Here is a 27220-nt window from a genome sequence, read left to right on the forward strand (position 1 = left end):
ACGTGGAGGTCGCATTTGGGGATTGCGGGCAAGTGAGGAGTCGGGTCGGTCCATGTACCCACCCAATTGAGCTTTAACCCCTCGTTGCTTCTTCAAAGTTCCCGACGAAAACTGATGAACACATGTTCGTCCGGAGGTAACAGGCGATATTAACTGCTGTTGTACTGTGATACTGTGATACCGCGGGCATCTCTTTGTGCTTCCGTCGAGAGACATCTCATGCGAGCGGTAACGGCTGAGAGACGTCAATTATCGAGCTGTTTCTGCTCGGGACCAAAACTTGTTGAAGAAGCAGGAGTTAAAGCAGTATTCGTAAAACAGCCGAACACATCAGACAGTGAGTATTTCGGTAGCATAGCAAAGTAAGCACTGTGCTGTTCATTTTCCTCCTAAAAAGAGGCGGTCAAGCCACCAAAAGAGGTTGGATGCACAGTTCTCACACTGTACTAAACGCCAGGCCGAATCACACTGGGCACCCAATGATGGCCATCACCGCCCAATACCAGGCAGGGCAGAGACTTGGGAGGAACCGATGGATTTTAGGCACGATCCAGTCAGTTCAAGCTTCCGACAGTTTGCTATTCCGCCGTCTCCCATAAACGAGTCAGCTCTTCCGCATCGGGGAATACCGTCGCGGCGACTTGGAAGGTCTAGAGGTGATACAGGGCCCTGGTTGGTTCCTTGGTTCCCATTCCGCAGCAGCATTAACGACGTAACGAACCCGACCAACGTCGGCCAACATCTCCCTCCCGGCCTGCGCCGCAACCCAGGATTCTGGTTGCAGTTGCGTCCGGTAATCGCAGCCGCAATTCCCCGTCTTTAAGGCGGGCGTCACACCCTGACATGGTCCATCATGCCGTCCTCTAAAGATCGCGATGTCGATATTGTCGACGATCGCCCGCGCGACAAGCCACACCGATCCAAATCCGAGCGCAAAGACAGAGACCGAGATCGAGATCGAGACCGAGATAAGGAGAGGGATAGAGACAGGGAACGGGAACGGGACAAAGACCGGAAAAGAGACAAGGACAGAGACAGAGACCGAGACAGAGACAGAGATAGGGACCGCGATAGCGATCGGGATAGGGATTCGCTCTTGTCATCCTCCCACCGCTACCAGCACCTTTCCCAGCGCTCCTCGAGATCCTCCAAACTGAGGCCGACCGACAGCGAATCGCACTCTCGATCCCACCGACGACACAGGGCGAAGGACATGGACAAGGATGAACTGGATGGCAATTCAGCGGCCTCGCGGTCCATGGTGGATTTGGTGCCAGAGCTAGCTCGGGGCATGGGGAGCGAACGGGGGAGCCTTCCGTACCCGTCGTTCAGCAAGGCACACAGCAAGGAGGCTCTCCATAGCAAGGAAGATGTCTCCTCGCCTGGTGCCCGACGGTCGGATCCGCTTACACCAGATACCACCGATCTTGGCGGCAGCGAGATGCGCCGCTCCAAGTCGGCCGACTCGCCTCCCGCTCCCCGAAAGACCTCAACAGCACACCAGGACACCCGCCAGGATGACCGGCCGCCATCACCTCCAGAGACGGACTTGTCAGGCCAAAGGAAGAGACCCGAGACGCCAGGGTCGGCGAAAGAAGCAGACGCTCCGGATACAAGGCCCTCATCGAGGGGCTCCTGGGTGTCGAGGTCTACATCTAAACATGAACCCAAATCCAGAGTTTCAAAAGTATCGAGCCAGGCGACCTTTGTCATGCGGCCGGCCCCTTCGGTCAGGGTTCCCCGCCTTGAGGAACCTACAGCACCAACCTCGGAGGTAACGGACGCGTCCACCGTCGAGCCGGGTTCTACTTCAACAGCCCTTCCGCGACGGAGCGGCTCCATCGTTCGGCCAGCACCCACCGAGATGGCAGACTACTCACCCGAGTCAGCGATAGACGTCTCACCAAGGACGCCAACGCACACACCACCTCAATTCCCGCCGCCACCTATGATGCCGGAGGAGAAACACCACTATTCAACATCAGACGTTCCCACACCTTCGGCAACTCCGTTTATGCCAGGGCCGCCTCCACCTCCTCCACCTCCGCCCCCTCCTCCTGCGCTCAATCTCCAAGAGGTGCCACGAGTGGATTACCTTATGGCAAACGGTGGCTTGTCGCAACCAGTCCCCAGGACATTCCTCTCTGTTTTACCGCGGCAAAACGGTACACGGCCGTCCAACCCACCACTTCAAGGCGCAGATACACTCTTTGCGCCGTTTGTGAACCTCCTCAACCAGTACCAGACGGTACTTTCGGGCCATGGTTCTATTGCTGTGGCCACCGGACATCGGACGGTCGCCCGGCGCTTGCTGGACCGGTTAGAGAACGTCTTTTCTCGCGATCTCTCGCCGGATGGGTGCCCCTGCCTTATGTGTGAGCGGTCGGGGCTACCTCACAGGGGACTCGGATGGGGAGAAGTGCTCGAGCGGGTCAGCGGGAGAGTAGAATTACCGCCGTGGCCGCCGTTCGACTTCTCTCTGCTAAGCACCAAAGCAGTTGAAGATCTGGCCGATGTCCCACCCCGGCCGTCATCACCAGTCAAGATGGATCCTGATATTGCCGAGGAATTTAGAGAGCATTACCTCCGCCAGACGAAACGGGTCCGGGTAGCAGTCGACAGGTGGATGACGGGCTGCGAGAAGACAGCCGCTCCGCCACCGCAGGACGTTGACGACGAGACACTGGCCTTCGCCATCCTCACCAACCTCGAGCAGGAAGACCGACCCTATTTCAACGCCCTCCTTGCAGGCGCGCGGGAGGTGCAATCCGCCGTGCGCGCCCCAACCCCGGTCCGCCGGCCGCGCAACGACTTCATCGTCAAGTCAGGCCTATCCCTCCAACGGCTATATCGCCTCCACCAGGCACCCCGTGACGCCGAAACGGCCGTCTTCCTCGTCAAATACACCGCCGTCCACGACCTCCTCTACACCATCTCCGACATCAGCGTCTCCGAGTGGGAGATCCTCACCTCAGGCCGCTTTGACGGCTTCCTCTGGTCGGGCGCCGAAGACGACGGCATCAACGTGGGCGAGAGCGTCTCGCGCATGGCCACCCCGGCCAGCGGCATCTTCCCCCCTCCCTCCCGCATGATGAGCCCCGCGGGCCGGCCCCTGTCGCGCACCACGACCCCCTTCGGCTCCTTCTCGCGCGGGCCCACCCCCGCCTCCTTCATCAGCGGCGTCTCGGCCGCCTCATCCAGCTACCCCTCCGGGCGCGGCGCCGCCGTCACGCACGACGAGGAGATCGAGGTCGCCACGCTCGCCGAGCTCGAGCGCGAGATCTTCAGCGGCATGGAGGCGCTCGAGGACGCCTTCGAGAAGCTGCACGACCGCGCCATGGCCGTGCGCGACGGCCTGCGCCGCCGCGGCGCCGCCCTCCAGATGAGCCTGCAGCAACGCCGCGGCGGCGCCATCGGGCCCGGGGGTCGCGGCATCGACGTCCTGCCGCTGTCGGGCTCCTCGGGCGTCTATGATCGCCCGGCCTGGGCGGACGAGGAGAGCGTGGATGGCGCGGATAGCGAGTGGGGTGGGGATGATATCAGTGAGCTCGCGCCGGATGACTCGGCCAGTCAGGTTAGTAGCAACCGGTTGAGGAGGCCGAAGCGGAGGAGGGAGAGGGCCACGCCGGCGCCGATTGAGGAGGAGGATGAGCAGTGAGTTGGGGATTGAGGGGGTTTGCTGGGATGGATGGATGGATGGAGGGAGGGATGAGAGTGGTGGGGTGGGATGAAATGGATGAGATGGGACAGTGATATCATCATGACTTATGGCTAAGAAACGGAATGAACCCTGTGTAGCGCGATTTTTGCAATACTGGCTTTCCTTTTTATCGGTATACCTCGGTATCCTTGTTGACATGGCAAGGCAAGGCGTTCGCGATAGTTGCTTTTCTGGAGGTCCTCTTGGCTTTTTACCATGGACTAGTCTCTGCTTAGGCACCAAGTATAGAGGGACTTCACTCATGGGATAATGAGCACAAGTTGATTTGGGATAACTGGTTAACTATGAACTCCAAGATGGTTGTGACGTGAGTGCATTAACTACCTATGTCTCTGAGCATGGAGTGTGATTCTCAGGGGCAGCTGGGCTGCCTTGCCGGAGAAAGAGCTCGGTTCAAGTAACTTGACTCGACGGAGACTGTCACTTCCACTGCTTTCCGGTAGCTTCGGAACCTTTGATGAGGCTCTTAAGGATGATCAACATTAACCCTGTCAACATCGAACGGGTGATTTCCTGGGCGGACCGCCCCGTGGCAGGGGGTCAACACGCCAATCAAAGCCGGACTCCCCTCCCTTTTCGTCACTGCAGCGGTTGACAGAGAGGGATACTGCATACGAATCCTATCTACACAGCAAACGTAACGAGCGGCCTTCAACATGGCATGAAGTTTGACTTATAGCTTTCACAACCAAGACCCGGCTGGCGCTAGTAAAACTATAAATCTATTACGAGTCGACCGTGACTCAGACTGGTCTCGGTCATGAGCGCCATCTCGCGTAGCCGATGATCTATTGGCCATGGGGTCAAAAACACGAGGGCTGGCCCGGGGAAAATGATCAGGTGGAGTGCTTCGCCTCGTCATAGGGGATCTCAGCTCGGGACTGCTTGAACGGCCAAACTGGAAGTTGTCTCCTTCTTTTCGAAGTCAGTGGCTTTCAAGCGAGAAACTGATAGCGTGCTGGAGAGTTGACTTTGTAAACACTCGGAACGGGCATCAACTAGCCCCCAAGGTTTCCTATGTCTCTCGAACCGAGTGATATGCTCCATATTGGGCTGCATTAATACGCACTCGGCCGACTTCCGCCACCCACCCCAGCTGAAGCATCTCCATCTGCCAGCAGCAGGTTCGGCACCGGCCGTTGGGGACTAATTCCCGGCCTATCCGCAACCGCAAGCGCCAAAACACTTTCGAATCGATTCGGTATACAGTGATTAGAGACTTGGGCAACTGAGGATACTCGTTACCCCCAGACGCACACCACCCACCACAACCTCTTGACTGCCAGCACGCTTAAACATACCCACGTCTGTCAGCTAACAGCAACGTCCCCCGTCCCTCGTTTCGCAGTGCCATTGCTGGCAGCGTGGTTACTGGGACACCAAACCTCCCGACAGCTACGGCGTAAGGAGTTTCCCCTTGACCTCGAGCCTTAGGGGCCCGTTAAGTTACCATGGCGCCACGAAACCGCCTCTATTCTATCATCTCTCTCCTTCTCTTGTTACTCCTAGTCACTCCGGGCCATGCTCGCAAAGTCAAAAAGTATGTTGCCATCCTTAGGTACCTCGTCCCTACCGTAGGACCGATGCTAAGAATTGACAGATCAACACCTCCGCTGTACACCGGCGACTTCGGTGATTGTCTCGCCGGCCAGAACCTGCTCACCCTCACGAGGTTTGATCTCGCCTACGATGCTGACAATGAGACGGTTGCCTTCCACCTTGACGGCACTAGCAATGTCGAGAATGAGTTTGTCATGTGTAAGTATGCTGAGAGTATACACGGATGAACTGTGCTAACGGTCCGCAGTGCACCTATCCATTGACGGATGTAAGGCTAGGCTACACTCCGTCGCCAGAGACACATTCAGGGGCTGATGTTTACTTTCCAGATGGTGAAACCCGTTTTGACATGACTGTTGATCCATGCAGCCTCAACATGAGCAGGTAAGCCAGATATCACTTTGACCCCAGCAGAGAAAGCCGACACTTACATACACAGCCTCTGCCCCCTAAATTCCGCCATCCCCATAACAGCCAGCACAGTCCTTCCCATGGGCGCTCAGTCAACCATCGACCTATCTAAATTCCCTTTCAACCTCCCCGACTACAACGGCTCAGCCAAGTTACAAATCTACACCACCACCACCCCAACCCACAAGGAAATCGGCTGCTTCCAAGCATCCCTCACAAACAACCACACCTTCTCCCACCCTTTGATGATCGGCCCCATCCTAGGCGTGTTCACCCTCGCAGCCATGCTCGCCTCCTTCCTAACAGCCGCATACGGCATCAGCGTGACGCACATGCGCATGCACCACGCCCACTCGCTCTCGGTGCTGGTCGTGTTCGAAACGCTGCAGACCATCTTCTTCTCGGGGGCGCTCGCGGTCGACTGGCCGCCGATGTTGGCGGCGTGGTGGTCGAACTTTGCTTGGTCTGCGGGTTTGATCGGCGTGCCCGGGATGGTGCGGTCGGTTAATGGATTTGCGGGGGTGGGTGGTGATGCAACGGGGGTCGGCAACGGGCCACTGCTGAGGATGTATGGGAGGTCCTTGGTCGAAGGGTCGTCGGATGATGTTAGCCAGGGGCCGGCTTTCAACTCCAGCTTCTTCCGTGACTACGCGTGGTCTGGAAGGCCCGTAGCGCCTGGTCTACCTTTACCAGGTACTTGGACGGGTTTCCCTGCGACACTGTCAGTGGTCAACCTCCCTATTGCCGACGCATTTCTGGTCGGGTTGATCTGGGTTTTGATAGTCATGGGGCTGGTAGCCTTGGCTGTTGCGAGCTTCAAGTTCTTGCTCGGGGTGTTAGTCTTTGCAAAGAAGATCAAGGAGGACCGGTTGCTCTACTTTCGGAACCACTGGATGGGCTACCTGGGCCACGCCCTGCAGCGGACGCTAGTCATCGCCTTCTTTGCGACAATGACGCTCTCGATGTTACAGTTCACCATTCGGCCAACCGTCGGGCCCGTCGCCGTTGCCGCGGTAGTCTTTACACTCGTTTTGGCCGGAATCATCGCCCAGGTTGCGATCGGATGCAGAACCCGTACCCGGGGAGGTAGGCTTGGGGTCAGCTCCGACCGGGTCGTTTGCTATCACGAGAAAATGCTTGGAGGGATTCCAGGCCTGGCGCTCATTTGGGAGAGCACAGCCCAAAGGCATGGCTTGGAGGTCCGGCCTGTGTTTAGCATCCCGTTGTTTCGAGTATGCCATACCGAAAACGAGCCTGACCAGCTCACCGTTCACCACGACAAATCCTTCATCTCCAAGTTTGGTTGGCTCACCGCAAGGTACCGCCGCACACGATGGTGGTTCCTGGCATACCATGTCGGGTACCTGTTCTGCCGCGCGGCGATCTTGGGAGCCGGCTGGCAGAGCCCACACGTACAGGTCTACGGCGTGCTGGTCCTTGACATTCTAAACTTTGTCCTTGCCGCCAGCCTAGTCCCCTTCGAGGGAGCTCGCAACACGGCCATGGGGGTCTGGATACTCAGCATCTGCAAGATCATCACGACGGGCATCTCCACTGCCTTCCTTCCCGAGTCCAACACCAGTCGCTCAGAAGCAGCCGCCCTCGCCATCGCCATCATCGTGATCCAGGCTCTGGCTGTGGCTGCCTTGTTAATATTGATCATCCTCAGTGCAATCTCCTCCTTCTTTTCTCTGATGAGAAACCGCGAGATAATGGACCCCGACTGGCTGGAGCCCATACGAGTCCGCTACTTCACCGAGATGGAAACGAAGGCACGAGAGACGCTCTTCGACCATGACATGGAAATTCACACACCAGCACCGACACCAACGCGGGGCTTTTCGGTCATATCGATCCAGCGCCGCCCCAAAATCGAGGACGAAGACGAAGACATAACCGCTGCTGCGCTCAAGCTAGGCCAAACACCCGACGACAGCTCCACTGACAACCAACTCCGCGTCCGCCGCCACAGCCACGGAAGTCACGGAAGCCACAGCCGGGCCAGCAGCGTGCGGACACGGTTGAGCACGGGGAGCCTGCCGCGGGCGGCCCGGCCGTACCGCGCGTCGTGGTCGTCACGAGAATTCAGAGAACATTCTATCCCGTCAGGGCGTCCGGACAGCGTCCTCACGGACCGGCTCAGCGGCATCACGTGCGTGGTGGTGACGGACTGCGACGCGTCAGACAAGATGTCGTGGGGGGAGATGGGCAAGCCGCGGAGTAGTAGGGGGAGCTTGATTGCGGCGTCGTCGGTGAGCAGGTCGTCCAGTATCGGCTCCTGGAGGCATTCGAGGGAGAGTGTTTCCTCGCATACGGAGGGGAGGAGGCCGCCGACGGCATTGCCCGAGGCACCGGAGCCGCCCGAGTGATTATCGGTCCGTTACCTACACAGTAGTTTGCATGTTTGCTTGCGTGGTGGGGTGGGTGTCGGAGTGGCAAGGATGGGTGGTGGGTGTTGGGTGTTGGGTTGTGTTTTACTTAACGGTGACTCTTCTGCTGTTAAGTTGTTGTAATGGATATGTTTGTTCTTTTCTCCTCAGTTGGGTAAATTGGCCCGAGGCATCAAGCATGTCTTACTCTTTGAGAGAACCAACATCTCCGTGAACCGGGCCCGATATCCGGAAAGGGGTTTCCATCGCCGGCGGTTGACGTTGGGAACAACATGGTTCCTCCGGATCGGCACTAAACCTGGCATGCGCCCCCGTCTGTCTGTCCCTGCTGCATCCGAGCTGTGCATTCCCCCACCGTTCCACTGTTCCCCTCCAGTCCCACCCCGTCTCAACTCCCGAAACCCCTCCCCTCCTTCCCCCAATCCCTCCCCTGCCGGAGACCCCACACCAAGGTTCATCCCGTTCGTCTGGGACTGACACCTCCCTTGCAGCCAGGCCCTCTCTCTGTCTCGGCCCTGGACGGACCAGACTTTTAGATCAAGTTAACGTTGATCCTTGCAGTGATACGAATACAAATCGAATATCTTTCGGAGGCAAAACCAACTGGAGCATCAACCGGGTGCTATTCTCCTTTTCCGAGTCACTCGTTTAACTAGCTCAGCATATCTGCCTTGCCGCCAACCCGATCGACGGGCTTGTTCTGGAGTCCACCTTACTTAGTGTTTTACACGTCCAGTTCATCAGCGATTGATCAGACCTTACAAATATCGACAGATTCACAGCCATACATATAACGAAAGCGATTCCTCTCTGTTTTAACTTTTACCGCTCTCTGGTTTCATTGAATACTCAAGTCACCCAGCCGCCACGCAGACAGACGGGCAACCATTGTCAACAACAACCGCCACCACTCAACACTATCACACACCCCTCCTCGCCACCCACCAACACTCCCCCAACCACAAACCACAAACCACAAACCACAACCATCACCATGGGCGGCGGCGAAACCACCCCCAACCAGTCCCAGGCCCAACCACAGCCGGGCCAAGCGGGCCCGCCGCTGCTGGACCTGACCATCGACAACATCACGTCCAACACGGTGCGCATCAACTCGCAGAGCGCCGACGCCCGCCTGACCTACCTGATGGCGCGCCTGGTCACCCACCTGCACGACTTTGCCCGCGAGACCCGCCTGAGCACCGCTGAGTGGACCGCCGCCATCGAGTTCCTGATCGCCTGCGGCAAGATTTGTAGTGATGTGCGCAATGTATGTACATGTGTTACTCACTGCTCCTTCTGGGTGGGGGGCGGTGTGATGATGTGTGATGTGTGGTGTGATGTGATGTGATGCTGATATCCAGGTAACAGGAATTCATCCTCCTCTCGGACGTGCTCGGCCTCTCACTCCTAGTTGACAACATCAACCACCCGACGCCCCCGGGCGGGACGGAGGGGTCTGTGCTGGGGCCGTTCCACACGCACGACGCGCCGGTGCTGGCCAACGGGGCGAGCATGACCTCGGACCCGGCCGGCGAGCCCATGCTGGCCGTGTGCACCGTGAAAGATGTGCACGGCCGGCCAGTCCCGGGGGTCACGGTCGACATCTGGGAGACGGACAGCTCGGGTCACTACGACGTCCAGCACGCCGACCGCGACGCCCCCAGCGAGCGCTGCATCATGGTCACGGACGACCAGGGCCGTTTTTGGTTCCGCGGCCTCAAGCCCGTCAGCTATCCTATCCCCCACGACGGGCCCGTCGGCAAGCTGCTGCAGCTGCTAAAGCGCCACTGCTGGCGGCCAGCCCACGTGCATTTTATGTTTGGCAAGGACGGGTGGGATCGCTTGGTCACGTCAGTCTAGCCCCCCCCTCGTTGAAGGCTATTTTGCATGGTACATGAAAGCTGACTTTGATTCGATCCTGCCAGCGCGCTCTATCTCCGTGGTGATCCCTACGAGACGTCTGACGCCGTGTTCGGTGTCAAGCAGAGCCTGGTGGTCGACCTCGACAAGGTCGACAAGGCGACGGCCCAGGAGTATGGTGTCGAGGAGGGGACGTGGCTATTGAAGCACGACTTCGTGCTAGCGACCCAGGAGGAGACGGAGAAGCTCCGGGACCAGCTGGCCACCGAGGCGCTGCAGAAGCTGGGACTCAATCTTAAGCTGGTGGACCACCTCCCCGTGCCCGACTTAGACTGAGAAGTCTAGACTTGAAAAAAAGACATTGATCTTGCTGTTTATTCTCCGTGTTCGTGCCCTGATGCCGTAGATGCGACCAGCTTGATCACGCTCTCCAAGTACCCAGCGGTACCCCCATATTGTTCCACGATGGCTGGGATATCCGGACTCGCGCCGTTCGCGGAACGCTTCCGGCCGATCAGGGCTGCGTTGCGGGTGCTCGGGATCCGCAGCATTTCCTGCTCGACCTCCCAGCCGCAGTCTGCCGCAATGCCTGCTACCCACTCAACCAGCGACGAGTAGGCCGAGTCCGCCTTGGTTTTGTCCTTGGGTGCTGGCGCACGGTACCTCTCCCCAGCGAGGTTGTGACTGCAGCAGGGAATTGCAATGAAAGGACATTCTGAAATGGCCGCAATGATGGGTGTCCACGGTGTGAGCTCGTCGGCGTGGTTGGAGATGATAAATGTGCCCTTAGGGAAGCGGCCGTCATGGATGCGGTTCTCGTCAAAATCATCTGGAAGGCCATCTCTACTAACCGGAGGCGGCAGTAAGACAAGCTCCCGCAGAGTGTCCTCTTCGCCCGCGGCCGCGTGTAGCTTGGTGTTGTAGGTGGCCCACGACTTGCGGGAACGGGCATCAAAGCCCCATCCCACGAAACCTTCTTGGTTCAAGATGTAAACCAGCAGACCGTTGCCACAGCCAATGTCAACAAACCCCGGGAACGGCCCTTGGCCATACATGTCGGCCCACAACTCGAGCAAAAAGGCCGCGATGCACAGATCCTCAAAGACATGCTTTTCAGGATCGGTGCTCTCCGCCCAGCTCTTCATCAGCCCGCGCGCGTACTTCTGCTTGAGGCGGGTGTATGTGTCCTGCACGCGCGCCTGGGGCAGCACCTGGTCGTGGTGCACCCTCTTCTGGTAGCCCTCGATCCGGCCCTTGCCGTGCTTGTGGATGACCTCGAGCAGGCGCAGGGCGGTCCTCGTAAGTCGCACGACAGAGCGGTCTTCCTCGTTGAAGAAGAGGTACGAGATGGAGATGCACCCGCGCGACTCGGCGGCCTCCCACTCATGCAGGAAGGCTATCCCCCGAACTATGGGGTGATAGAAGGGCATCTCGGACGCCGCCGAGACATGTGGGAGGTAGATGACGAGAACTTTCTCGACGGAAGCCACCTCACCCCCATCGCCCTCATCATCCTCATCACCCCCCGGCCCGGGAACACTCTCATAGATGAGGCATGTTTGGTCCAGGGGATTATCCCGGATCGTGTTTCTGGGGATGAGCCTTCGGATGATGCATCGCTGGAGCTGAAAGCCAACAAACGAAGGTTTGGGCACGCTGGATGTGCCATTGGCCTCGGTTGGTGCCACGCATTGCTGAAGCTCGGCTGAGTCATAAAGGATATTGGCACGGAAGAGCCATGAAGAGTTGATGTTGGGGTTCTGGATCAGATTGACTAAGACATGGCCGAACTCAGCTGGACCGAAGGAGCAAGGGTGGCGAAATAAAGGTCGCCAGTTGGTTGCATCTTTATGCGCACTTTCATGGCAACTCGATTTTTCGACAACAATGGCCGCGCTGTCGACCGCCAACTCTTCTGGCTCAAAACCCATTTTTTCTCTCTTTTTTTTCGGGTTCGGGATCTGCTGGTATGGGCCGCACGAGGCGAGACCCAGGCGGCGAAGGCGACGGCCAGGGCGATGCAAGGGGCAAAATCGGGCTGTGGGGTGTCTCGGGTGTCTGCCTCAACAATACCTGGTATTTTTCCAACTCCTCTGACTAGGTATTTGGGTACAGAACGATACATGATGTTAACATCAGATTTGCTCTTTGTTTATTTAAAATTTTATTTTATTTCTCAAAAACATAAAACAGCATATACGATTCGTCAACAGTGGGATACTCAACTTAGGTGTGTGTAAAGACCATCTTCAACATCGGAAAGTTCCCAAGGCTGTGAATTGCCGGTATTGTAACGTAACTACACGTTGTAATGGAACCCCGGATCCGGCTCACCCCCCGCTGCCGGGACCATGGTCTCCGGCCCGCTCCAAGCCAAGTTGTTATTGGGGCACCTGATAGAACATATTGAGTCATCATGAAGAGAAATATGTGGGAGGCTGCAGCCGCTTGTGCCACACAAGATAAGCTGATTGTGTGCGAGGGAACCCTCTCTCGGGCCCTCGCAGCAGATGCCGAGTTGCCTTGCCAAATCACAAGCACTGATTGAGAAAGATGGTGCCGCAGAACGACCCGAAAACGTCAGGTGCGCTGCAGCTGGGTGACGCATTTTTAGGGCAAGTATTTCCAAGGTACACCAGAGCCAACCCAAGGCGAGTTTTGACCGAAATGCTCGGGTAGGAGACTTGGCTGGTACCGCCACACAAGATCAGCAGTCTTGAGTGGCCACCCGTTCATGCCTTGTGGCCTTGAACAATCAGCGCCCCAAAGGGACCCCACATATCCTAGCCTCTTCCCCTCACCTCTTGTTTTCCACCGACTTCCCTCTTGCAACCACTTTGCCATCCACAACAACATCACTTTCTAAGCAGCCGAAGCTTAAAAGGACCCGGTTTCCTCCTTCAAACTTTCTCAAATCACCACCACTCAACAATTAACACATCCGATTAGCGAGACACTACTACAGTCGTCGGTCGCTCACTTTCACCTTCCAATACAACAAACCTTCTCCCAAGTTCACCCCAAAAACTCCGAGTTTATGTCAGGCGAAACCGAGATCCAGAATCTCAAGAGCCGCGGTACGTCACTGCCTCATCTATACCTTTCTTTAATGAACGCGTCTCTCTTTGCTTTTGCGGTTGTAATGGCTTTGACGACGTGACACTGTCGATGGATACGTGTATCCTGGTGGGACCCGAGCGCTTCCATTTCGCCACGATTATACAACGACCCACCTCGAATCGTCAGTCAACGTACAAGACAGAATCGCTGACTTGACTTACTGTTTAGACCCCTTCGCGGAAGCCGACGAAGACTCGGGACAGACGACCCAAACCCAAGAATATATCCATATTCGCATTCAGCGTATGTTCCTTCGATACCCCGCTGCCGCCTGTTGTCGCGTGACCATCGGTCTACGCCACAATCGACGGCGGTGTCAGAAAACTCGAGCCTGACCAATGTACCACAGAGCGTAATGGACGTAAGACCTTGACCACCGTTCAAGGTATTCCTTCCAAGTTCGACCACAAGAAGATTCTCAAGGTCATCAAGAAGGAGTTCGGTATGTTTCGCACCTTAACGGTTCGGGATGATTGCACGCTAACCGCGGCTCAGCCTGCAATGGAACCATCATCAGCAGCACCGAGTCCAAGGGCATGGGAGAGGTGATCCAGCTCCAGGGCGACCATCGCCTTAAGATCAAAGACTTCCTCGTTAACAACGAGGAGGGTCTGGGTCTCGACGAGAAGACCATCAAGGTACGCATCATGAATGGAACCCGCCGTTATCTACGAACGAGCGCTGACCGCCCAATAGATCCACGGCTTCTAAGACGGGCATGCCTGTGCTGCCGCTGCTCAGCGGCCCGAGCCCCTAAGTGGGACGCCCGGGGCGGGGCTTCACTCACAGAAGTGAAACTTATATCGATATCTGAGCGATGAGAGGGCCAATTATCAGGGTCGCGCGGCACACAACATGATACCCGGAAGCTGGAAGATGGGCTTCCTCTTCCCTAACCGGAGAGCACGTCGAGTGGGAGGTTTTTTTGGTGCTTCGGGCCATTTGCTTATTATCGATCCTTCGGCTCTAGTTGACGGGACGGTCGTGGCCTGCATGTCCTTCGTTGAGCCTCTGCAGGCCTCGTATTTTAGGCAATGGATTTCGTTGACGACCTCTTGGGCCATGACGGTGTTTACAATGATCATGCTTGCTTGTTCGCTCGTCATACAGAATGCGTTCACCCATCGTAACCCTCAATGTTCTAAACAATGTGCGCTTTGATCGTGACATGCTGTGCGAGATACTCATAATCCAAGAAAAAGACAGTGGCCTTGGGGTACATACACCAACGCCGAAAGAACGCCTATCCCTTATCCCCACCCCAGAAAACAACGCTCATAGTTCTCTCGTAATATCGCCGTACTCCATGATGCGTATTGCCAGCTTGCCGGCTTCGTGGAACACCCGCCGGACAAGGCTGAGCAGCGGTATGTCGGGGTAGTCGGACCGGTTCGAGTCCAGCTGTACCAGCAGAGCCACCATGCTGACAAAACTGGCGATGGAAAACACACTGATCGACATGGACGTCTCCTTGCGGATGTTGATCTTGCGCTGCGTGATGTGATAGAGGACGGTTAACGTCTGGAGAAATTCGGTTAGCTTTCGCTCTCTGCGCACGCTGGGAGGGGGATGGTGGCTGCTACGCACCGTGGAAATGACGATCCACGCCGGGAGGATCAGCCGCGGGTCTTCGAACCCGCCCGTCAGGTGCAGCACCCATGATGTCAGGTAGCCGTTGATCGCGTCCACCGTCAGTAACCGCACGATGGTCGCCTGCGGCGTGTAATGCAGCAGCCAGCGTGACATGAGGCAGTCGGTGAAGAAGAAGGAGAGGTAGCCGGATGCGCAGCACTGTGGTTGAGAGTGACGGGTTAGTGGGGCAATCGTGGGTAAAGTGAAAGGGTGCGACCAAGGAGGGTAGGGGGGGGGGGAACGAACCCATATCGTGGCCAGCAGTGCCTCGGTCAGCCGCAGCCTGGCTTCAAACTCTGGGTCGTAGCCTGATGTTGAGGAGGAGGCGTTCCCCGCCGACCCTCCAGTCCCACGGCCAAGCTTGCTCAGTGTGCCGCCGTCCAGAACCCGGTCGAGATACATGAGGTGGAGCATGGCGAGGAGTCGGAGGGCGTTGGGAAGGCCGAACAGCACACCGGGGGCGATCGAGACTAGGCGGCAGAGGAAAAGGACGGGGTACCATTTCTTGGAGACGCCCAAAGCCACCGCTACACGAGGTTGGAGGAGGGTCGAGCGGACGGGGCCGGCGCCGGCGGTTTGTTCTGGTAGTGGTGGTGTGAGTGCTGCGGCGCTGCTCCCGGCGCCGGAGCCGGAGCCGGGTGCTAGGGCGTGTGCGCCATGGCTAGAGCCCGGTTTGACAGCCAGGGCGGCTGGAGCCGTGGTAGCAGCGGGGCCCCGGGGGCGGGACTCGGAGGGGGAGGTCTTCGCAGTGTGGGTGCTGTGGTGGGTAGTGCTGTTGTGTCGATTATCCGCCCGCGGCTGGTGCGCGGTTGGCTTCGCGCGGTTGTACATCAAGACTCGTCTCCTCACCCATGGAGCATGGAATCCAGTGGCTACCCGAGACGGCCAAGGGACGAAAGGAGGAAAGGGGGGAATGTTGATAAGGACGCCAAAACGGCGAACTTAGGGCCGGTTGAAATGGGCGGTGCGCTTTGAGATGGCTTGCTGGCAACCGACCCCATTTAGTTAGGTACGTACTTTAGCTAGCAAGGGCGGTTCTTGCGGCTCGACCTTTGCGGGGACTTCCCTGATAGCGCACCCTTGGACGAAAATCATAGTGCTTATTGGTTAGTCTGCTACCAATGCCCCGCAATCCCATTGCCAGCCAGGGCCGGCCGATTGGGATTTTTTTGAAGCTTCACTCGGTGCGTGAGCTATTGCATGTCCCGCTTTGACCACGACCACATCCACAACGGATATTGTCCCGACGGCGCATGCTCGACAGGGGCTCCCGACGCCGGCGATAGGATCACGAATAATCGGTGACGGGGGTGGCGATTGGCCTGGACAACTATGTCGTCGTCAAGGTTGGGCGTACGCGCCCGCGAGTTGCTGTCCGTCAGAGTAGTGACGGGGCCGGCGAGCGCAATACCGCTTTTCCCCAGCCGGCCGAGTTTTCGAGCGAGAGGACTACCGTGGGCCTCATCCTTCGCCACGTCCCAGCCGAGGTCAGGGGCGCCGGGAAGGAACGCTTTGTTCGAAGCAGCCATACCACGAGTTGAGCAGCGAAGTGCGCCCATGGTCAGTTCGCAGCAAAAGATTCACGAGAGCGGCTTGAACGAAGCAATGGTAGGGGCTATCTCGATGGTCTTACCAGGTATGTGTGTTTTGACCTCTAGCTCTTTCGAGAACTAGAAAGCGAGACAATGGCTGACTAAATACGCTGCGTCAAAAGGGACATTCATCCTCCCTCCTCTATCACAGTTCCCTAAACCACTAGGGCAGAAACTCCGGCTCTTATGGAATTGGGTCAGTGCCAAAGTCCAAGAGCTCATCTTAAATGCAACATTTCGCTTCGCTTCCAAACCAACCATTTTCAAGCGGGCCGCCCTCGACTACAAAAGGTCGTCGCTCATCCCCACTGCGAAGGCACTCCATCGCTCCATGCTCCAGGGTCTGGCGAGCGGCGACAAGCTGGTCATAAACAAGACATGCGCGAGGAAGCTCGCGACTACCCTGCTCACAAGCATCGACAGCCGTCCCCGGGGACGCCGCTACAGCTGGGAGCTAGTAAATTACACCAACAAACTGTTTTATCCATCCATCAAGTCGCACAAGCTGGCGCCCATTGACCGCGAGCGCGGGTCCCCGATCATCCGGCAGATGGTAGTGGCCATTTCCAGCAAGCAACGCAGGGGTGTGTACGACGCCTCGGGCCTAGTGATCCCGGGGAGTGAGAAGGAGATGGACGTGGTGGAAAATGTGGCGATTGCGACCTTGATAGACCCCAAAAACGGTTACAAGCAGTACGACTGGCGCATCATCGGCACCATCAAGCCCACGACGCTGGAGTCGTGGACTAAGGACAAGAAGATCATGGAAGCAGTGGTACGATCATGAGGCTCGTCATGAGGCCCGTATCCCCGAAGTCCTAGTGGGCGACAAGGCCCGGTGGTTAACGGGGGGGGTGTACGATGGCGATGTACATAACGTGTACGCAGTAGGGGAGCGAGACTGTCGCATCCCATGTAAGAACACCACCAATGTAATACCCAACTATTGCCACGTTGATTTCACGCTCGAACTTGGGATTAGGCCAAAGAAAAGAGACTCATCAATTTACATTTCCCAGCTCACTCCGAACTAGTTAAACAGCAACGTCGCCGTCAGAGGAGCGTCGTCCGGCGCCCAATGCAGACCCTCAAGTATCTCTACCACACCCTTAACCTTCCTCACCTCACCTTGCAGCGACGAGGTCTTCCCACTTACGGCGATTGCCGCAGCAAGCAGCTGCGAATGGAGGTTTTCCAGTTCTTCCTTCTGCAGCTTGCCGGTCTTGATCTTGGCCTCCAGATCCCACATATCGGACACGCTTGAGGATCTTGGCTCAGCAACAACAGCTCGCTCGGGGGAAATCACCCAGTCGAGAGTGTTACTGAGGTCCCTGAGTGCCGCCAGCTTCGTCTCTCGAGCGTAGAGTAGGTTCCTGGCCGCCGCGTCCCATTGCGAACCGTAATTTTGTTTCAGTTTCGTCTCGATGAGTTCGATGTTCTCTAACAGGCTGATCTCGACGTCGTATATGTTGTCCACGTCGATACCCAGGTCAGATGCTTTATCGAATACCTCCGTAGCGAGCAGCATGGCTGTGGGCTCCCACTGGCTCTCGACTTCGCGGAGTTCGTCGGTAGAAGATCGAAGGTGTGTGACGGCGAGGAGGACATCCTCCCGGGTAGTTATGGTTTCCGAATGGCTGTCGGTCGGCATTTTCGTAGCGGAAATTGTGCATGTAACCTGTCAAAAGTAGAGGAAGCCGAAGCAGGGGTTTGTTGACAAAAATCATGTCCTTTTATTTCCCTGGAGCCCATTCATCGTCACCCGGTCTACGACACAGGAGAGTAGTATGTCCACAATCTATTTTTGCCATTGTTCCGGATGAAGTACGACAGACAGCTGACAACAACGTCACTTCGTCCGAACAAGCTAGCGGGTTGGGCACAATGGATGGCTAGTGAGATACACTATGAGATCATGTATCTCCCGGCCAACTGCTTGCTAATAAGCTATTGGCAATCAGCTGTGATAAACACAGAAATTGCCAAATTGCCAACAACTTGGGTATTGTATGGTAACCATCTTGTTCGCCCCCCCCCCCCCCCCCCCCAATTCCCTCACCACCACTGCTGCGCCTAGAAGAACTTGCCGGTGGACTTGGCAATACCGGGAGCGTCAGAAGTGCTCTCGAGATCATCCCGAAGCCCCTGATCCGTACGGTCGTCGACCTCGCTAAGCTGCGGCCCACCGAACTCAACCGGGCGGTCAAGACCAGTGAACCTCTCCCCCTTGGCCCGGGCCTTGACGTACTGAATCCCAAGCCGCAGACCCAGTGCACCAAATCCCCAGAGGATACCGCCCACAGGAGCCGCCACGAAGGCGCCAAAGGCACCCCAGTCGGCAGTGTACAGCCCCTGTTGCAGCAGCATCAATTCGGCTCCCAGCTTCGCATCTCCGTAATAGACCGTGCCGAACAAGAACACCGTGAACAATCCACCTAGTCCACCAACAACCACCTCAAACCCCCTCCACCAGTAGCACTTATCCGACAGCCCAATGACCAACACCGGAATAGTCGCCGCGGAGACCAAATCCGAAATCAGATAGATCTGCAAGATGGACGGCGCCTGAATGGCAATAACCACCACCGGAATCATCACCAACACCACCCCCGCGCGAATCCACCAAATATTCAACTTATTCCTAAACAAATCATTCGACGCCGACGTGACCATAGCCGACTGGAACGAGTCAAACGCCGCCGTGGAGAGGGTGACAGCCATGACGACAACCACGCCAACGACCCAGTTGGGCAGCTGCATGAGCAGGGCAAAGAAGGCGACGGAGCCGTCGACCAGGGCGTCCTCGGGCCCGGGCCACAGGCCCGCCCACGCGGCGATCAACCCCGTCGAGCCGACCAGCGTCACGATCACCAGCACGCCAACGACGGCGCCGGATATGCCGAGCCAGAGGTCGCGGTCGGTTTTGGAGGCAAAGGTGCGGAGCCAGAAATGGGACTGGAGGAGTGGAGGGTTGGTTGGTTAGTTGGGCGGTTGGGAGTGGGAAAGGGAGGAAGAGGAGGTGTGGGGGACATACGAGGAAGAAGTCGTTGGTGAGGATGGCAACGGGGAGGATATAGAGGAGCTGCCACCCGAGGAGGCTGGGTTTGGTCAGGCCGGAGGACTCAATCAGGCTGGTGTCGATCTTGGTCTCGACGCCGATGGTGATAGTGGCGATGAGAATCAAACCCATGACCATGGCTCCCTGGATGTTGTCGGTGAAAAACGAAACCTTGAACCCTCCGACGGCTATTCTCGAGTGGTTAGTCGATCTTTCTCCGCAAAACAAAGGCGGTGGGTTGAACTTACAGGTGTAGATGGTCGTAACGACACATTCCACGATCAACACAGGCAGCCCATCAATGCCCGTCAAGAGGTTGACCACCTGCCCGATGGCGGACAGCTCCGAGATCATGTACAAAAACAGCGTGACTAGTGACATGAAGCTGAGATACAGGGCCGCAACGGTCCCGTACCGCTGCCTGGTCCACTCGGTGAGAACGAACCCCTGAGGGCATTTGCGTCGAATGATGGGGCCCAGCGCAGCGAAGATCAACAAGGGTAGAGCTGAAGAGAGGGCGTAGACAACCACACCCTGAACACCAGCTAGGGTCGCAAGCTGGGGGTAAGCGAAAAGGATACCGGATCCAAGGGCTGCGGAGATTAGTATCTCAACATAGAGGTGGAAAGGGGAGAAAGGGGGGATATCAGAGCGGCAGCACGTTTCCCACGCAAGCATTAACTTGATCGAGTATCACGGTACAATCTCAGCTTCGTATCTGCGGAACGCCGGTTCTCCTCTGCCCGCCGCGCTACTTCACCGTCGTAGACGGTTGAAGCCAGCCCGTAGGAAAGGTTGGAGCCAGCGAACACGCTTCAACTCAGCGCCCGTAGTGAGCCGCAGTCGTCGCCCCTTAACCAGCATCCCCAATGTCTCGCAACTGCCAGAGGCGAGCTTGAAAAGACACCAGAGATGCAGCAAGAGGGGGCGAGAACTTGGTGAGGTTTGGGTACGAACCTGTGGTCAGCCCGCGGCTTTCCTTGTCGTGTGATGCTGCCGTTTAACCGTGGCCCCCCGGCGCCTTTCCTCGATCCAAGTTGATCGAGCAGCGCTGTCTGTCTGCCGATATGCTTTTCTCGGTTGCTTCGTTGCTACCGCTCTAATTTCGGAACTGCCCGTCGACGGGCGTTCTCGGACCGAACTGCTCACTCACCGGACGCGATGAAGTTCAGGGCGAGCGGCAGAGCTGTGAATGGTGGTGGTTAGTTTCCATCCCTTCTTCTTCAAGAGAGATCAGCTGGACGCGGGATTATGGTTTTTCTCGCTTCCCCGCCCGAGCTGGGAGAGATGAATGTTCTAACCCGTCTGAGTTCTGTTGCCAGCCAGGAACTCGCCCTTGCTCTGGTTCCTGAACTTCCAGGCAACGCCTGTCCCCATGATCCTACACGAATAACGTTAGCCTTCTCACGCAGTTCTAGTGGGATTCCCCCAGAAAAGCCTCGGGTTTAATCTCACAAAAATACGCCATATGTCACGTAGACGAGGGCGTTAGACGCCTCGAAGGACGGTTGTCCCATGTTTGATGCTGCTGATGCTGATGCTGACGGTGCGATGAGAAGCGATTGGACCCTCTTCTGGTCTTTGTTTTCTGTTTTCCAATAAATTAACTTCGAATGAAACAGAGACCCCCAATTAATGTGGGAGCTGCGGCTTTTGAAGGCCGCCTGCGACCTTCCCTTCTCCAGCCCACTGCCTCGGGTCCTACGCTGAACTTTTCACAGGCTCTGACCAATAGATTCAGGGCCAAAGACCAATTCCAGGAGGCTAAACCATCCGCTGCAGGTGATTGTGCGTGGGGGTGTGGGCTGCAACGGGGGACCGGCCCACTGTCCTTGGCAGAATTGGGTGGCGCCAAGCCGTTGTCGAGGGCCTGGCCCACTGAACATACCCACCTTCGCTGTTACTCTTATTGTTAGCTTCCATCTTAGTGACTTACTCATCACCACCACCATCATCAGCATCACCAATCGACCGAACCAGGCATCAAATGAAATTGCAGTTGAATTTGTCTCATGCCTCTTGTTGAGGGAGATAGCAACATCAGGAAGCCATGTCGAGTCATCTCCAGGTAGATACATCTCGATAACCATAACTCCCCCGCGCTACTCCCAAATTAACGAGGACTTGACAGTTCCCAAACTCTTGGAAACAAAAGATGGAAACCCAGATAAGAAAAGGTTGCTTCCCTGGCGCCTGTACTTGGCGTCGGCGACCCAAGTCGCCCGCCGTCGCGCCCTGTGCCAGGGAACCGATAAACTGACAAAGAGATTTTTCTCTACACACCAACGCCCCCGCCCATGAGAACCCGTCGTCGTCCAGACGCGATGCGCCAAACCGAGCCACGAAAGCGGCTCATGAACTCCGCAACTAGGGAAAAGAGAGAGGGAGAGACGCCGGGAAAAAAAAGATGCCGAAGCATCAGGACTTCCATCAACCCGTCGTGAAATGCCCAAGGTCGTCGATGGACCGAGCAGACAGAAGTCGTGAAAGTCGTAAATCGCCCGTTACAGGCGCGAAGTCGGAGACTGGTCAGGTCTCCGTCCAGAAAGTTTTGGTCTTCATCTCCAAGGTGAGATGCGTGACCGACCGACAATGGGCGGCCGGGGTATTCCCCGCCGACGGAAAAGAAAAATCGAAATTGAAAAGAAATGCAGGCGACGAGAGATGGAAGGAACCGATGTTGTGTACGTCTGACAGTTGTAAGATGACATGGGAAGAGAGAAGATCGCGAGTCGTCTTCTCTTAATTGCCGCCGTGGAAGTAGTGGTTCTCACGGGGACCGCCGCGGGTGGGGGTCTGGGCCGGCGCAGCCGGCGAATTGTTGGCGTCGACGGGGCTGTAGCCCCAGTAGGTGTGGCCGGTGGTGACGTCCTGGCCGAAAGCCACATTGGGCCAGTAGCCGCCCATGTAGCTGAACGGGTTGGGCCCGAAGGGAGTGGCGGAGGGCGTCACGGGGAGGCCGCTGGCGCCAAGCAGCGGCTGCCCGTCGGCCGGAGCACGGGGGCTCGGCGCGGGGTAGCCGAAGGGAACGAAGGGTGGGCCGGCGGCGGGGTGGTTATAGCCCTGCTGGGCGGGAGGGGCCGACGTCTGATCTCTGCCGGAGAAGCGATTACCGGAAGCCATTGGCGACCGGCCGGCCGCGGCGGTCCTGGGCGTCTTGGGCGTGGTCGTCGACCTGATGGAGAACGCCTGGGACTTCACGCGGCGGGGAGTGCCGGCGTGCTTGGAGAACTTCCGCTCGACCTTGATCAGGTTGCCGCGGAAGAAGGTGTCATGCTGTCGGCCTCAGTTAGCACTAATCCGGCCCGCCACGGGTGGTGCACTGTGTGAAAAACTTACGAAGTTTTGGACCGCTTGGTCCGGGGTGTCAGCCCTGGCGAACTCGACGAACGCGAAAGGCTGGATGCGGCCTGTATCTCGGTTAGTACCTTGGCCGAATCTCCTGGTGGAGGACAATGGACTGACCATGGTAGTTGGGCTTCCTGATGACGTTGACGTCGAGGACTTCGCCAACGGGGGAGAAGAGATCCATGATCTCTTGCTTTTGGGTGTCGGGAGCCAGGTTTCCGACAAAGACAGAGCGGCGGTCGACATCATACTTGCGGAGAAATTCTTCATCGGCGTCGCTGCGCGAGATGAAGTTCTTCTTCTTCACATCGAAGGCATCGATGCAGTATCCGTCGTGCTGGCGGACGGCCTGTGGGAAAACGTCAGTACGCAAAAGACGCAATCTGATGTGGCACCGGGCTCTCTGAGGCTTACCGTGTTGAGATCGCGCTTGGGATCGAACTTGGCGAACTCAACGAGAACAGAGGTGGGAAGGCTCATGGCTTCGCACATCTGGGCGCTGAGCAGCTCGCACTTGCTAAGCTCACCGTACGGCTCCAAGATCTCCCGGGCGGTATCGATGGTGACCTCGTCACCGCGGCGGCTGTAGATGACAAAGGTCCCTGGTGGGGGGCAAGGCAAACTCCGCATCAGTGAGGGCTCAGAGCAACGAGGAGTTGCGGCACTTACGGTTGGCCTTGACCATCTCGGTGCGGCAAGGACGGCCGAGAATTATGATGCCTCTACCCTCGTCGATGGCGACCTTGGCATCATTGTCATTCTGTTCTGTGTCAGAAAGGTGAAGTCCATGAGGAGATCGCCGATAACTCACGGTATACTGGGCGAAAGCATATGGCATGCCGGCGACACCTCCCTTGACCTCGCGGCGGATCTTGACGAAGACGGTGCCGAACTGGCTGAACTCGCGAGTAACCGCGGCTTCGAGGGCGCGGTCGTCCTTGGACTCGGGAAGACTGTTGGTTCAATTGTTAGGCTGGTCCTCGAGCGGGGGTGGAATTCAAAGATCAAGAGGAGCTTACTTGGCAACGAAAACGCAAGCGCTGGGAGGGTAGATGCCCTGGGCATCAATACCGCCAATCTCCTGGCGGGAGGAAAAAGTGCGGAGGGGACGCTGGCTGGGCGTCAACGACATGGTGTTCGGCGTGGTCACGGAACGAGTGAGGCGGCGTTCCTCGGAGTCGACTTCAGGAACCTTGACCATTTGATCTTTATCGGTGGGGATGACAGGCGTAGCGAAGGCCCGGACGGGCTTCAGGGGTGCCTTCGCGGGGGGCGACTCGAAGATGTCGCCGCCGGGGGTGTCGCCGACCTGGAAAGGAGAAGACCTAAAGGAGCAAAAGTCAACAAACGCCCCCTAGGTATCAGGACAAGGGAGCCTTACGCAGTGTCACGGTCAGAAGCGGCCGACGCAGTGCTCGAAGTAATGCTCATATGGCCGATCTCTTCGGTGACGGAGGAGAATCTTGTAGATGTCAGCGAGTGAAAACAGAAAGGCTGTCATCATGACTCAAGGGCAACTTACCGAACGCGGGGAGGAGAATCGTCCAGGCTAGCAGCAGAGAGACGGGCACCGGCTAATGAGTGTCAGCATTGCCAATTTCGATCAAAAGGTCGATGAGTGAAGAGCCCCATAAGTGTGACTGTCAGGTCTCGCACCGTTTTCGCGGCCGAGGCCATCGAAAACGGTCCCCGACTCGCGACCCCAATCTCATGCCACAGACGGCACGAGGTGGGGTGAACGAGTGGCTGTAGTGAAACTTGCAGGAGACGAATTGTTCAGGGAAAAGGAGGGGAAAGAAATTGATAACTTACCGTCGTCGGAGTCCGAAGAGCCGCTCGAAGAAGCGTCGCTAAGGCTAAAGGAGCGGACACGACGAAGCCTTCCGGCAGAGCCGCCGACCCTGTTTGCTCTAAGCATACCAGACATTGTGGCTGTCGATAAAGTAGTCGAGTTGATGGTCAAGTCGAAGGTTGAGATGCTTTCCACGAAGCAGAGGATGATAGTTGGTTGGGTAAGGGCGAAGAATGTTGTGAAGGGCTGTGGAAAGGAGATGTAAGATGGGGAACCTGTTACAATGGTGAGCCAGGTCTTCCTGCCTTGTGATGATGGAAAGTTGGTGTTCAGGTCAGATCGCTCAACGCCCGAACGCTACACGCGAAACGCGAGACGCGAGATGGCGTGGCCTGATGCTTTTCGGTCTGACCACCGACCCGCAAAGGGAAGCAGTGGGATGATAGAGAGGGGAACGGGGAAGGGAGGAGGTGTGGGAGGAAGATGTTGGAGCGGTGATGATCTTACTGATGGCGGTCAACCTGATCGAGGATCGAGGATCTCGACTCGGGCTCGGTGTTGGAGGGGATTGTGTGGTAGTTTGGGAAGAAGTTGAAGAGGAACCGAAAGAGGGGAGGGTGATTTATGTTTGGGGAGGGGAGGAAGGTGCAACTGGGTGATTTGAGCACCCTGAGCAGCTGGCGATGCCTGACGACCTCGTGTTTCAGGCCGGAAAAGCCCTAACGCTGGGGGAGTCGGCCAGCACTCGCTGAGGTACTCGGCTCTTTGCAGAGAGGGCTAGTTCCTCCCAGGTTGCTATTCAGCACTGGAGCGTGGCCGCCAGATGCAGAAAAAGCAGACACAGAGGAGAAAAGAGCCCAGAGAGCAAGTCTCTTTGACAGGAGCGTCGTTCAAAATCAAAGCGGTGGTGCAGAGGGCATGAGGGGAGTGAGGGGAGTGTCTTGCTCACCTTTGAGTGCAGTTTGGAACTGAAAGTGTTCCAGTGTTGGTCTTGGGTCGTGTGGTGGAGGGAAGAAGAGGAAGAAGATGGGAAACTTTTTCTAATATTTATGCCCACCAGAGAAATTAAGGGCACAATCAGGATTGGAGCTCAGAATAGCTTGAGAGAATAGGAGCGGCGAATGGGGAAAATTGGCTCTGGAGTATCTACGTGTAAGCGGCGGCGAATGACGGAGCAGGATCCAAACGGGGGTATCGGTTGTCGTTGATTTTCGGAGGCTGCTTCCGGCCCTGGGCACGGCGTGCCGGCCCCGCTTGTGGGCTGATTCGGCCGGCGACAACAATAGCACAGGCGTGTCCGCCTTGCTTGGTTTGACACGCCAACAGTGAGGTAGCAACACAATAGGGCCTGTTGAGAGTCTGGGTCACCCAGAGGACACAGGTTGGCATTAAGGTCTTGCATGATGGGGATCGGATATGCTCAGTAGCGTGAAGGTCTAGGCTAGTAGTCAAGGAGGTCTTGGAAGCAGAGTAAACCTGGTTGTGTGGATGCGTTAAGGGGCATTATTCATGGACACATGTGAGGTTGTTGTTTGTCCTCTTTCTTAGTGTCGCATTTGGACAGAGATAATTCAGGGGTGCCCAGTGCGTTTTGATTACTATATTTATATGGATGTTGTCAACGACATGCCAAGAATAGGAGCCCCTTAGTTGTCGCTTGTCAACTTGTGACCACCTGGTGGCCATAGCGTCAGGTTGAGTGTCGACTGAATCACTGGGCAGTGATGGTTGGGGTTGTCTTGGGAGGATCGGATGGAACCCCTCTGTCTACCCATCTATCTGGACAAACACGAACTTCTTTCATGGCCTGGTAATACAAGGTGTTGTAAAGAGTGAGCCAACGTGATCAGGGTTACCAGTGAGTCAAACAGTATCTGGGAAGTGGTACTCAGTGCAACAAAAGAAGATGGCAGTGTTCAAAGCACCGAGTCACTGGCACATACCCAACTTGTGACGAACCTGCCTAGGATCCTATCCTGTTAGGGTTCAGTCAAGGTAATCTTGCAAAGGATGCTTAGGTTCGGTGCAGCCAAAAGGTGCACAACAATAGACTTGTCTCAACAGTAGGCTTGCGAGCTTGTAGCGAACTGTAGTTGTGATTGCTAACTGGAGAACTCCCAGAGCTCTCCAGAACGAGTGACTATATACTATCTAGGCCCCTAGGTACCTTCGTACCTCTTCCCTTGGGAACGTGAGGAACGTTGGTCGTTCTTCTCGTTCCTTATAGAGGAACCTCAGGAACGGTGGCCGTTCCTTTCGTTCCTTATAGAGGAACCTCAGGAACGGTAGCCGTTCCCCTCGTTCCTCTGCTGATTGGTCCGGGACCCATCTTTAATGATTGGCTGGGGACGCTTCCCACGCGCCCTCCATCGGGACCCTGCATGCGGCCATAACCGTGACACAACTGGGGTGCTGGGAATGAAAGCTACCAAAGCTAACGTGCAAAATCAGGATATGCTACTTTGGTTTATTAGGAGGCTAGTTTAAAAGGCAATTAATTCAAGTTTGAATCACAAGGGTTTGAAGCCGGGTTTTCAGAGTTGTGGTTAAAACATGAACTTAAATCACCTTTCTTATTTTTGTAACGGTCCCAGGAGTATATTGCAACTAACTGGTGACGACTCTACGAGTACACTAAGCTTGAAGAAGAAAAGGAAAGATGAGAGAGTCTGGCAGCTCGTGGGGCTGCTTTATGATCGCGAGCGCGATGGCCCGAGCGCATTGCTAGAATGT

The 27220-nt window shown here is 56.6% G+C and overlaps 11 protein-coding genes across 11 annotated transcripts; 6 read left to right on the forward strand and 5 right to left on the reverse strand.

Annotated features, from left to right (window-relative positions):
- Positions 1 to 451: 451 nt before the first annotated feature.
- Positions 452 to 4028, forward strand: F5144DRAFT_579719 (uncharacterized protein). Its single transcript, XM_066789338.1, has one exon. It carries the CDS (start codon positions 854 to 856, stop codon positions 3656 to 3658), a length of 2805 nt encoding a protein of 934 aa, XP_066642047.1. The 5' UTR covers positions 452 to 853; the 3' UTR covers positions 3659 to 4028.
- Positions 4029 to 5172: 1144 nt separating this feature from the next.
- Positions 5173 to 8145, forward strand: F5144DRAFT_655218 (uncharacterized protein; the record flags this gene model as incomplete). Its single annotated transcript, XM_066793123.1, has 5 exons — positions 5173 to 5261; positions 5322 to 5479; positions 5529 to 5549; positions 5611 to 5665; positions 5721 to 8145. The coding sequence occupies 5 exons, from the start codon at positions 5173 to 5175 to the stop codon at positions 8059 to 8061; spliced, it is 2664 nt and encodes an 887-aa protein (XP_066642048.1). The 3' UTR covers positions 8062 to 8145.
- A 663-nt stretch (positions 8146 to 8808) lies between these two features.
- F5144DRAFT_320090 (Intradiol ring-cleavage dioxygenase) lies at positions 8809 to 10300 on the forward strand. The gene is made up of 3 exons (XM_066784031.1): positions 8809 to 9352; positions 9454 to 9935; positions 10011 to 10300. The coding sequence occupies exons 1-3, from the start codon at positions 9077 to 9079 to the stop codon at positions 10279 to 10281; spliced, it is 1029 nt and encodes a 342-aa protein (XP_066642049.1). The 5' UTR covers positions 8809 to 9076; the 3' UTR covers positions 10282 to 10300.
- F5144DRAFT_320082 (uncharacterized protein) lies at positions 10093 to 12164 on the reverse strand. Its single transcript, XM_066784030.1, has one exon. It carries the CDS (start codon positions 11874 to 11876, stop codon positions 10320 to 10322), a length of 1557 nt encoding a protein of 518 aa, XP_066642050.1. The 5' UTR covers positions 11877 to 12164; the 3' UTR covers positions 10093 to 10319.
- A 583-nt stretch (positions 12165 to 12747) lies between these two features.
- Positions 12748 to 14192, forward strand: F5144DRAFT_579736 (translation initiation factor SUI1). The gene is made up of 5 exons (XM_066789339.1): positions 12748 to 13022; positions 13234 to 13308; positions 13415 to 13507; positions 13561 to 13703; positions 13762 to 14192. The coding sequence occupies exons 1-5, from the start codon at positions 12983 to 12985 to the stop codon at positions 13774 to 13776; spliced, it is 366 nt and encodes a 121-aa protein (XP_066642051.1). The 5' UTR covers positions 12748 to 12982; the 3' UTR covers positions 13777 to 14192.
- F5144DRAFT_320166 (uncharacterized protein) lies at positions 13643 to 14283 on the forward strand. The gene is made up of 2 exons (XM_066784034.1): positions 13643 to 13703; positions 13762 to 14283. Exon 2 carries the CDS (start codon positions 13921 to 13923, stop codon positions 14224 to 14226), a length of 306 nt encoding a protein of 101 aa, XP_066642052.1. The 5' UTR covers positions 13643 to 13703; positions 13762 to 13920; the 3' UTR covers positions 14227 to 14283.
- On the reverse strand, positions 14064 to 15767 carry F5144DRAFT_320136 (N-glycosylation protein-domain-containing protein). The gene has a single exon (XM_066784033.1). It carries the CDS (start codon positions 15526 to 15528, stop codon positions 14341 to 14343), a length of 1188 nt encoding a protein of 395 aa, XP_066642053.1. The 5' UTR covers positions 15529 to 15767; the 3' UTR covers positions 14064 to 14340.
- Position 15768: 1 nt separating this feature from the next.
- On the forward strand, positions 15769 to 17320 carry F5144DRAFT_320132 (uncharacterized protein). The gene is made up of 2 exons (XM_066784032.1): positions 15769 to 16333; positions 16412 to 17320. The coding sequence occupies exons 1-2, from the start codon at positions 16030 to 16032 to the stop codon at positions 17074 to 17076; spliced, it is 969 nt and encodes a 322-aa protein (XP_066642054.1). The 5' UTR covers positions 15769 to 16029; the 3' UTR covers positions 17077 to 17320.
- On the reverse strand, positions 17320 to 18007 carry F5144DRAFT_631773 (uncharacterized protein; the record flags this gene model as incomplete). Its single annotated transcript, XM_066792467.1, has 1 exon — positions 17320 to 18007. Exon 1 carries the CDS (start codon positions 17938 to 17940, stop codon positions 17320 to 17322), a length of 621 nt encoding a protein of 206 aa, XP_066642055.1. The 5' UTR covers positions 17941 to 18007.
- Positions 18008 to 18334: 327 nt separating this feature from the next.
- Positions 18335 to 21072, reverse strand: F5144DRAFT_579739 (uncharacterized protein). The gene is made up of 6 exons (XM_066789340.1): positions 20803 to 21072; positions 20649 to 20728; positions 20501 to 20533; positions 19596 to 19940; positions 19324 to 19535; positions 18335 to 19244 (listed from the first exon to the last, which is right to left on the reverse strand). Exons 1-6 carry the CDS (start codon positions 20862 to 20864, stop codon positions 18363 to 18365), a joined length of 1614 nt encoding a protein of 537 aa, XP_066642056.1. The 5' UTR covers positions 20865 to 21072; the 3' UTR covers positions 18335 to 18362.
- Positions 21073 to 22089: 1017 nt separating this feature from the next.
- Positions 22090 to 24622, reverse strand: F5144DRAFT_604814 (uncharacterized protein; the record flags this gene model as incomplete). The annotated part of the gene is made up of 10 exons (XM_066791375.1): positions 22090 to 22623; positions 22687 to 22757; positions 22813 to 23044; positions 23110 to 23297; positions 23365 to 23455; positions 23507 to 23648; positions 23715 to 24020; positions 24077 to 24157; positions 24218 to 24269; positions 24508 to 24622. The coding sequence occupies 10 exons, from the start codon at positions 24620 to 24622 to the stop codon at positions 22090 to 22092; spliced, it is 1812 nt and encodes a 603-aa protein (XP_066642057.1).
- Between the last annotated feature and the right edge of the window lie 2598 nt (positions 24623 to 27220).

The sequence above is a fragment of the Chaetomium tenue genome (genome assembly GCF_020726465.1).
Source record: "Chaetomium tenue strain MPI-SDFR-AT-0079 chromosome Unknown F5144scaffold_5, whole genome shotgun sequence".
NCBI classification, from domain to species: domain Eukaryota; kingdom Fungi; phylum Ascomycota; class Sordariomycetes; order Sordariales; family Chaetomiaceae; genus Chaetomium; species Chaetomium tenue.